Source organism: Erpetoichthys calabaricus, chromosome 7 (genome assembly GCF_900747795.2).
Source record: "Erpetoichthys calabaricus chromosome 7, fErpCal1.3, whole genome shotgun sequence".
Classification (NCBI taxonomy): domain Eukaryota; kingdom Metazoa; phylum Chordata; class Cladistia; order Polypteriformes; family Polypteridae; genus Erpetoichthys; species Erpetoichthys calabaricus.
This window is the reverse complement of record NC_041400.2, coordinates 25,926,885-25,938,155: the sequence shown is the minus strand read 5'-3', so window position 1 is coordinate 25,938,155 and position 11,271 is coordinate 25,926,885. Positions and strand designations below refer to the sequence as shown.

The window sequence follows — 11,271 nt, the reverse complement described above, 5'->3', positions numbered from 1 at the left end:
ATGTTACATTAACTGGTGATTCCTAATTGGTACTTAGTGATTGTGAAAACAAGTGGGCACCGCAGTGGCTGACCACCCAATCCAAGGTTGGTTACAACTTTCAATCTACTGTATTTTCTTGTGTCACCTTTGTCAACCCAATACATTTTAAACAGTGACAGTTGGAATCTGTTTAACAGGTTCTAAAAATTATTACTGTCACGTATGTTAAGTACAATTAAATTCTTATTTTCATGCGCTAATCAAGATCCCACACGCCACCTCGAAACTTAAGTCTTTCTTACTGTCGCCCACCATTTATCAGTTTCTAATTTCTATCGTCACTCCGAATAATTGATTTTTTGTTAAAATGCAGATGTTAATAACACAAGCCTTTTTATACGTCCTTCGATTTTCAAAATTACTTCAAAGATGTGTACATTCTTCAAGATTAAATGCTTTAAGTGAATTCCGAAGAAAATTTAAACGAATCGCGACAACTGGTTTTTCAGTCCCTCCTAGCGACCCGTACTAGTGTGACCTTTGACCTCCATGTGGTTTTCTCGTCCAAAACACGTGGACGCGTCGAATCGTTGGTGCCAGTGACATGGCGAGCAATATCTTGAGCTACGAAGGTTGCAATTTCCTTCGCCAAAGACTGATACTGGCCATTCTCAGTGGAAGACCTGTTAAAATTCGCCAGATCCGATCCCGCGATGACAATCCTGGACTGCGAGGTGAGCGGGGAGTTTGAAAAAATGTGGTTTGGGCGATGAAAGGCGATGTAAATAATAACTACGCATCACTTCTGTATGGGTGCCAGTAAACTGGGCGAGCATCTGGATCTTTCGATCGTCTATTACGTTGAACTATCAGTACAGCATTTAGTTTAGAGACAGTGACCATCTTTTTAAGAGAAGCCTTGTGATGTCTTTCTTTTCATTTTCTTTTTTGTTTCTAATATTTTTGCGCCTTTACTGTCATACTAAGTCAGATCTTTTTTAGTGGAAGAATTCAACACGTTAGTTTGAAGCTTTTCCACGTTGATTAAGCATACACTGGATTTCTAATATTAGATTAGTTTCTTTACGGGGGAAAAATCGTCAATGTGCCTCCCTTGTCATCTCGGTCAAACAGTCATTTATGTAGTGCTTTACACGGTGTTTTATGTTCGTTTAACGATTCGCAACTGGCTGGTGCTGTCCGAATTTTTGAGAAATGAGCTAAATTTGTTTTCTTACTGAATACCATCTGCCACATGATGTTTTCTTTCTTTATTACAACATTTCATAGTTAACTGCATCGGTGCTTTTGGATTAAAGAGTGAAACTAGCGTGGGTCCGACACATCTGCAAGCTGCAGTAACCAAACAAATTGCTACCATAAAAATATTTCATAATGCAGTCAGGACTGACTTCGGCATTTCAGTGATCCTTGATCATAATTTGTGTTGTAGCCATATGGTGTTTTTTTTTTTTAACATCCTAACCTTTATAACATATTTATGATGTTTTGCAGTCAATACAGTCAGTAATGTTATGCATAACAAGATTTTTTAAATAAAAAAAGCGAATGTGAGTTTCTGGAATTGCAGAGAGGTGTTGCGATCCGGAAAGCATGAATCGTTAAATCAATCAACATGTTGTGCAGTGCTTTTCACATTGATCGACATCCCAAGCTGAGTCACTGCTGCCAAGGGTAATTTCTTCCTATGGGTTGTTTAATTTGACGTATTCCAGGAGCTGTGCTTAATTTATGGATTCAATAGCATTATTATTAATATTTTTATTAATGAGGTCTAATTTGATATAGCCTTTCACCACATGTATTTTAAAATACAAAATTGTTGAACAAGTGAAACAATCTTGACAATTGTTAACTGTGAACTTTAATCTGAGTCATATTTTTAGTATTCCTGCATGTTAAAAAAAAAGACATTAATGTTTTCGTTTTTGTCCTCTAACTGATCTTCTTATTTTTCTTATGTAAAGATCAGAAAGTTCCATTTTGATGTTGACACCCTTTCTGCAGGGGTTTATTTAGACTAACAAATTTCCCATGAACAGACTGGTTTAAACGTTTAGCCTTCGGCTCATCCTTATTTCTTTAGTCAGTGGGTGATACAATCTCACAAGTTTTAACCGTTCATTATTTTTAGATTAGTACATTGCCCTTCAGTTTCAGTTTTTAGCTGCTAAGCCTTTTTATCTGTTGTATCCATTGTGACTTGATAAAAAAAAAAGTTGAATGAATAGAATTGTCATAATAAAATGACATCCAGCATTTTCATTACATTAGATTAAATTAAATCTTTGTCATATATACTTCAGTTGCAGGGGGAATACGGGTTGCAGGGAAGTATGTACAGGCAATAAGACATGAGGTTGCGTAAATAAATGGATACAATAAACAGGAGTAGCAGAAGCATGGAATAATGTACATAGTGCAAAACAGAACTGTACGGTGATTTTTTTTTTCCACGGTAGTTAAAAAAAAAAAAAAGCCAGGAGAATTACACACATACCAACAGATGGGTACAGTACAGGGTAGGTAAGGTCATTTACGGAGAGTTCACTGACCTGATGGCCTGGGGCAAAGAATCTGTCCGTGAAGTGTGAAGAGTGTATAGTGAGGCTCCAGAAGTGAAGACCTAGAATCAGAGATGATGTGTTCAGTCCTCCACAGACATCGGGTGGAGTAGCTGTGCAAGGGTCAGTCCCAGTTATTTTAGAAGAATTGTTAAGAGTCCTATGGAGGAGGTTGTGAAACTGCAACACAGGTTACCAAATCACTCCAGAAAAGAATTCATCACGGGCATCAGTTATGCTTGTTATACATCAATAAAACATTTTGAATTTTGTTCCAATCTTCTTTGTGCACATTGTTGAATCTAGGCTGTTAGTAAGATAAACAAATGGCACATTTTAGGCTTAAAAGTGAGATTATTAAAAAGCAGCCTTTTGGGCTGTTTCATTTATTCTGTGTGTGTTCATTATTGAGGCTCAAAGTTTGTAGGGAGTCCTCATCACACAGTAGTGGATTGTCTAATTGTACAACTGTGCACACACTCCTGCATTTTTCAGTGTTTATTCTTAAAACCAGTGGGCACAGCTGTAGCCTGGGAAGTTTGCATTATATGCTGGAAATAGCCTGAACTCCTTACCAGTAAAGCTGTGTTGTCAGCAAAGCGAAGGTCATTAAGGTTTGATTCCTTCCAGACAATAGTGGTAACTGGTTTGTGGCAGCCTTCTTTATGATGTCAGTGACCAAAGTGAACAAAACAAGTAGCAGAATGCCTTCTTAATTTACCCATAAATTGACATAGGAAAAGAAAACAAAACTTGCATACCATTTCCTTAAAGTGTATCTGTTAGAGAGACAGAGTCAAAGACATAATAGACATAGGCTGTCCACAGAGGATTATGGGAGGAACAGTGGGGGGGACAGGCACACCAAGCATGTATTTTTCAAAAAGATGTTTTCTCTTTGACATCTTGTAAAGTACTTTGTGCTATAAATAAGTGTTGTTGTTGGGTGCAAAGACATGAGGATAGCAGTAGCAATCTGCAGAAGTGTTTGACAAAGTTTGTTTTAATTTGAGGTTAGTGCGTGTTAGTGAAATATGGTAAGTTGTTATTTCCTAATAGGTCTTCCTTTCTTTGATATTCAGTAACAATAATACACAAACTTTCATTAAGTAGACTTGACAAACCTACCAATTCTCAAAAGTGGACGATACCAACTGAGAAACCTGAAAGCTTGAATAAAACTGTGATGCCAGAATAAACAGATAACTAGATTTGGAAATTTAAACATGCCAAGGTCACTGCCAAGCAACATAATTCCAAAGTCTCAACATAATTTGTGACACCAAAAAAAATATTTTTTTTTTCCTTTGTCAGGAAGGTCATGTGGCAACTCCTAATTTAATATATTTGTAATTATTTACAGTAACTAAATAAAAGCTGACAAAAATAATAGACTTTGCCCATTTAAAGCCAAAATTCAGAATGTTCTTAGGAATAAGTGTGTTGTAGTGTCCCTAAAACAGCAAGACACAACTTATGGCACAAACGAGGACATCAGAAGGAAAAACTGGAAGAAGGAAAGTGTCAAACTAGAAAAAAAATAAGGTATTGAAATTTTAAGCTGTTGAAGGACAGGTGAAGCATTTTATTCAATTTTGAATAAAGTCTTTTGGGGTTAAAATGCATGCAGTTAAATATTATATCTGGCCAAGCTATTCTAGTATTCATGAACTAGTTATAATAGTAGTACTAATATAAATTTTAGGGTTCAACATGCCATATGTCTTACTCTTTGGCACCATAATCAGTGAATATCACTACCTTGTATCAAAATTTCTTTCTTCCTTGTCAGAAATACAGTAACTGCCATGCCTCGATAGAACTATATTCTGATTGTTTTTCTCTCATTATGCTACATGTGGTAGGCCTTATGACATACAATAAAACTATTACAAAGAACAATAGCCACATTGACCTAAGTGTATCTAAGAGCCCTAAGTGAGCAATTCTCTTAGCGGAGAGAAAACCTCTTAAATCCCAGTTGAATATGCTGACCTGCTATTATCTTGACCTCCTTGTTAACTACTTAATACTAAACGTCTGAACTGAAGATCCGCCTTTCCCCCCTCATTTATTGTCCAAGAGACCTGTCTTCAGATCGGAAGTGTTATATTAATGTAATGCTTTTCATTTTATTTGTGATATGCACTAGGACTGTCAGATTGAATATCATTGTTTGAATGTGATTTGCATTTCAAAAGGGTCTTATTCAAACTCAAAAGCTGATATTGTAAAAGTACAGTTGCTTGTTTTTTTATTTCCATAATTTTGAATGTTTACTTTGTTCGTACAGCTAGGCCCCTGGCCCTTTCACAGCAATGGGTTTGTTTTTTTTTTGTGTGTGTGTGTGTGTTTTTTTTTTTTACGTCAGTCCCACGAGTGTACTTTGAGCAGTTTTTTTTTTTTTTTAAATCTTTTCCAGTGCCCTGAAAGTATCATTTTGCATTTGAATCTGTCCCATTCACTCTTAAATTCAAGATCCCTGACTGTTGTTAATGCAATGACCTTTTCATTAAAGCAAATGGAAAAAAATTAATAATTCTGAATTTTCTTTAATGGAAGGAACACGCTGTGTGTCCTACAGTTAGTCTCTGTCTTATGTAGCCGCTGGTTTGACACATAATGCCTAAAACAGTGAGGTGTGATTAAAAATATTGAGGCCACCTTTAATAAAAAATGCTGCATCTGTAAAGGAGAAAAACAAGAAGACAGGTTGTGCAAACCCTGACTTGTTACCATCACAATCCCGTAAGCCACACGTGCGCCGACAGGCTTTTTATTCTGAATGCCGTAATATAAACATTACCCTGCCACTGCCTATTGGACACCTCCCAAATAATAAAAGAAGCCCGCCTTTGACCTGCCTGCCTCTTTCTGCTCTTTTACATTGTTCACTAGTCTCACCCTGTCTCTGTCTTACTAACTGATCTGTATTCCTCATGATCTTTGTCAGGACAGTGAGCTATAAAAGCAGCTACAAAAACGAATCTCATCTTTTACGAGCAAGACATGCTGGCACCGTGCTTCACTACATTACTATTAATATTTTGTACTTCTTTTTTCATTTGTGGTGCTCAGCTGGTGTCCCTCTGATGAAAATATATTGTGATGTGAATTTAATCAACTGTTGTCCATGTACTGCTAGTTTTTTTTTTTGTGTTTGTTCTTACATTGTGGCCATTACTATAATAATAAAGTATTAAAAAATGTACAGTTGTATGTGTGTAACACTGAGAATCATTGACCTAAGTTTGAAAATATTCAGATATATTCTTAGTTTTAAATGGTATATTTTTTGGCTAATTTGACAGCCCTGGTGTGCACTGAGTTTTGCACAAGTATGGGTTTAATCTATTTGCAAAAATGATTCACGTGGTTTACATGTTTTGAGCATTCAACTGGATAACTGACTTACGAATTTTGCAACATAAGAAGTGTAGTTTACCACATTGTTTGCCATTATACAACATTGGTCACCATTGTAACCATGATAACTTTTTCTTATCATTCTGCATGAAAACATGAGAATAAGATTTTTTTTTCTTCCATGACAGCAAACTACATAGGGTAAGTGACATATAAAAAAATATATATAATTTTTGGGCTGTGTATTCCTTTAAGGACTGAATTTGAAAACTCCTATTTTCCTGAACACTAAAGCGTTCACAGTTTCATTTTTCTTATCCTATCTGTATTTATCATTTCATTATAAAAGGAAAACTCACAAAATAAACTTAATATCTTGTCTTGTAAGGTCATGAAAATATTCCACACTTCTACTTAGAAATTGTTGCTTACTAGCTAGAACTATTTTTCAACGGTACACTGGCAAATAAAAGATGAGTGAAAAACAAAAAAAGGACTTTTAAATTAATGTCTGAAGGGATTTATATGCATATTATAGTATTTTTCATGGGTGTTTTTCTAATTCTTTTTTAGAGTTTGAAGCTAGTTTGATAAGGTTGTTGGATAAAGTTACAAATGGCACCAGAATTGAAATTAATGAAACAGGTAAGTTTGTTTATTTTATTAGCATGAGAGGGTTTAGATAATTTATTATTTTTAAAATTAAACTTCTTTGTATGTTAAAGGCAATTGAGTTGATGTTTAAACCAAGAATGTTGTTGCGATGTATTCACTGTTTACTATTTTGTAAGTGTGTATAGTAGAAGATAGATTTTTACTTAAGTGAATTGCAGGTTTTTCTGTTGCTATGAACAAGTACTGTTGCTTTCTTTTTTTGGTTATTTCATTACTTTAAGTATGCTAGTTATTTAATTAGGTCTTCCTGTTAACCTTTATAGATGTTTAAAAATTCATGAAGATGCAGGATACATCTTTTTGTGATGGTAGAATAAGATGACCCAAGAGGCAGACTCAGGAAATCTGGGAAGGGATTTTATCTCTCACTTGTCGTTAAGCACCTAGAGATTGTTCCTACAATTTTGGTATTATTAGGCACCTCATCTTGGTGTGTTGTCACTGTAATCCTCAGCAAACAAGCAAACGAAGAGTTATATAAAATAGATTACATTAAAGTGATCAATTTACAGTTGTGGGCATAGTCTGGTCTGTCTAACATAACAAAAAACTCCTAACATGTTTGAAAACTAAGACTCGGCAGGACTTAATGAAGCCAATGCAGCATCACACTGGTTTGGACATGTTCACAAATAAATGACTGTTGTCATTCATCACAGTTATTCACCTTAAATCGTTCAAATTTAAAGTTGGCCTCTGATATAATTAAGTAAAAGTTATCCAGAAAAGCAAGAAAAAAATACATTTGCCTTTTCAAAAGTACATATGAATGCCTGGGAGCTTAGAAGGAAAATAATCTGTCAGTTGTTAAACTCCTAAGATAAACTTTTTGTAAATTGTTATTAAAGGATGTGTGAAATCTTGTACCTTAATGTAACACTCTGTACTTTATGATGAAGCTAAGTTATAAGCTGATTGGTTTAAGTTGAGTGTTGTCCTGAAGCGACATTATGTGTTAAAATCTATTTGAATGAGCTCCACCAAATCAAATTGAACACAAAAAATGTTGTTATGGCAGTAAAATAAAGAAGTACATCATTGTTTTGTGTGAGGTGTACGAGTGCTGGGCGGTATGACCAAAATTCTATATCACGGTATTTTTCGAAATTATACCGGTGTCACAGTATTCAACGGTATTTTTTTCCCATGCATGAGTGGATGTTAACCACATTTTCCACTGCAATTACTGCAGTAGACTGGCTAAGAATAACCTATTCCACTGTCAAGAGCATTGTACATTGTACATTGTACAAAAAAACATTTTAATGTGCACACAGTATTAATACAGGTTTGCATGGCCCCATAAAGTGATAGTTTTCAAGGGGGTGGCACTAATGAAGAGAAGAAATCGCATTGCATGACAGATGCAGTCAAAATATAGAACTTTTTTATTGAGCAAATTTTGCAAACAACTTAAACTATAATTTTGACAACATATTTTCAACCATCCAAAGAGGCTTTTAGACTTAGTAAAATATCCAGAGGTGCTTGTCAAAAGTTGTATTACACTGAACATGTCTTAGAAAAGGAATAAATAGTAAATATTTTTGGTTGGCATTTAGACTTAGTAAAATATCCAGAGGTGCTTGTCAAAAGTTGTATTACACTGAACATGTCTTAGAAAAGGAATAAATAGTAAATATTTTTTGTAAACCAACTACACTTTCTGTTAATGTTTACAATCTCTGCCCACTGACAACGTTAAAGTGACTTTTAAAACAACTTTACCATCCTTAAACTGCATAATATTTAAACTAATAAATAATAGTGCAACTACCAGTAATAATACTATTAGATAGATAGATACTTTATTAATCCCAAGGGGAAATTCACATACTCCAGCAGCAGCATACTGATACAAAAAAAAACCAATATTAAATTAAAAATTGATAACAATGCAGGTAAAAACAGACAGTAACTTTGTATAATGTTAATGTTTACCCCACCGGGTGGAATTGAAGAGTCGCATAGTTTGGGGGAGGAACGATCTTCTCAGTCTGTCAGTGGAGCAGGACAGTGACAGCAGTCTGACGCTGAAGCTGCTCCTCTGTCTGGAGATGATCCTGTTTAGTGGATGCAGTGGATTCTCCATAATTGATAGGAGCCTGCTGAGCGACCGTTGCTCTGCCACAGATGTCAAGCTGTCCAGCTCCATGCCAACAATAGAGCCTGCCTTCCTCAACAGTTTGTCCAGGCGTGAGGTGTCTTTCTTCTTAATGCTGCCTCCCCAGCACACCACCGCGTAGAAGAGGGCACTCGCCACAACCGTCTGATAGAACATCTGCAGCATCTTATTGCAGATGTTGAAGGACGCCAGCCTTCTAAGGAAGTATAAACTGCTCTGTCCTTTCTTACACAGAGCATCAGTATTGGCAGTCCAGTCTAATTTATCATCCATATTACTTCAAAACTTCAAGCCCAGGTGCATTACACAGTATTCACCAAATAAAAATAAAATTAAAATAAAACAAGTGCAACTTGGTGATGACATCTTTACCAACTGAACCATCATTTAGGCAAACTGCATTAATATGGACCTTGCTTCAAGCTAAGCTATATACATAAATAATAAAACTGCAACTTGCATTTATACGTAATGCTATTTGTGGTATAGCCCTACGGAAGCGTATTAGGGCCACTGTGAAGAAAAAAAAAATACGGACATAGGGAAGAAAAAAACAATCTATGTCGAGAATAAAGTCGACATGTTGACTTTATTCTCCACATTTCCACTTTAATTTTGACGCTTATGTCGAGATTAAAGTCGACATTTCCACTTTATTCTTGTCATTTATGTTGATATTAAAGTCGAGATTGCCACTTTATTCTCGTAGTTTATTTTATAATTAAAGTAGAATGTCGTAAACTAAACTTCATTCTAAAATTAATGTTTAATTTACTTTTCTCAAACCCTGTCATAAGTTAATGTAGCACATTGCATGCTTTGTGTTAAGTGTTCCCCAACCCAGTTGTTAATCACTACGCTTCTTAAACTGACTTCCTCTGCACTAAGAGGAGGCGCCGGCAGCGATCACCGCACAGAATACATTCACTTCATGATATTCCTGCTCTCTGAAAATTTAGAATGCTAAAATATATACTTGATATCATTTTCATGATGAAATGCATTAAAGCAGGTATTAAACATGCACAGTAGTGCTGCTCCCTTGCAGTAAGGGGTCTCCAGGTGTATGTTCAGTGTAGAGAACTTTATGGCAGGCGTGACGAGGCTCCAAAAAACTGGATGTATGAATGGGTATCGCACAGGTTTAACTTAAATATTGTGTAAATGTTGGGTTTGAGATCTGGTGGCCAGAGACACGAACACAGAATTCAATGGATGTTCTTCTGAGCGGGGTTTCTTTATTGCATGCGTGCCATCTCTGTCTGACGTACCAAAACCCCAGTTCATATCCTTCTTTTTCTTTCTCCACATAACCCAATCATCACACGATAAACGTCTTTGTGAAATTAAAACTAGTTATAATCTTAGACCACAGAGTGTTCAGAACTTTAAAAAAATCTTTGTTATACGTGTTTAATTATGCCATCCATTCAAGGTTGCGCCCATCCCAGCAAGCATTGTGTGCGAGGCAGGAGCAAATCCTGAATGAGTCGCCAGCACATCGCAGGGTGAATACGAGCAAAACATGCACTAGCAGGGTCAATATAGCATAACAAAACCCCACATCCTACATGACTTTGAAAGGAAACTGAAGCACGCCAAGAAAACCCACCAGAAAAACATGCAAATTCAAGGCAGGGTACACCCAAGACACCCTTGCTGCGAGGCAGCCGTGCAACCTCCACGCCGCCGTGCCCCCACATGATTATTAATACATGCTTTAATGCATTTATCATGAAAATTATATCAAGTATTTATCTTAGCATTCTAAATGTTCAGAGAGCAGGAATATCATGAAGTGAATGTATTCTGTGCGGCGATCGCTGCCGGCGCCTCCTCAGTACAAGAGGAAGTCAGTTTAAGAAGCCCGTACCGATTTAATATGGCTCAGGGAACACTTGACACAAAGCATTTAATGTGCTATATAACTTATGATGGGGTTTGAGAAAATCTAGTAAATTAAATAATCATTTTCTGATGAAGTTTAGTTTACGATGTTCTACTTTAATGATAAATTACGAGAATAAAGTCAACATGTCGACTTTAATCTTGATATAAACGGAGAGATTAAAGTAGCAATGTCGAGAATAAAGTCAACATGTCGACTTTATTCTCGTCATAAGCATCGAGCATAAGCATGTGTTCGGATTCAGCGGGTTGGAAAATGGATGGATGGTTGGTCCACATCCGACCTTTTAAAACCAAAGTATCTCCAGGCAACAGACATGACTCCTTTTTTTCCGGCAAACATTCTTCTGTGTCATCATGTTCAACTTTATCGTTGGCTTCAGTTTCAGAATGTTCTCTGTCCATTTTCACCGCACAATACCTACACTACTGCATATACTCCGTTGCATGCCTATTTAGCGGTGTAGCAGTGAAAAAGAGCCCCCGCGCAACACCTCCACTAACGCATGTACTCCGTTGTATGTGATTAGCGGTGTAGTAATGCAAAAGTTCCCCTCTTGAACAGTTTCTCGCTGCGCCACATTCCGAATGTCATTTAGGCAATTTAAACTGGTGTTGTGGTATAAGAAA

At 36.3% G+C, this 11,271-nt stretch overlaps 1 protein-coding gene across 1 annotated transcript in view; it reads left to right on the top strand.

Annotated features, from left to right (window-relative positions):
- The first annotated feature begins 538 nt into the window (after window positions 1-538).
- The window catches only part of rcl1 (RNA terminal phosphate cyclase-like 1), a 55,855-nt gene continuing 45,122 nt past the window's right edge, over window positions 539-11,271 (top strand). Inside the window, exons 1-2 of the mRNA XM_028804940.2 lie at window positions 539-716; window positions 6,507-6,578. Coding sequence (XP_028660773.2) covers window positions 587-716; window positions 6,507-6,578 — 202 coding nt within the window. The 5' untranslated portion in view covers window positions 539-586. The remainder of the gene's footprint in view (window positions 717-6,506; window positions 6,579-11,271) is intronic.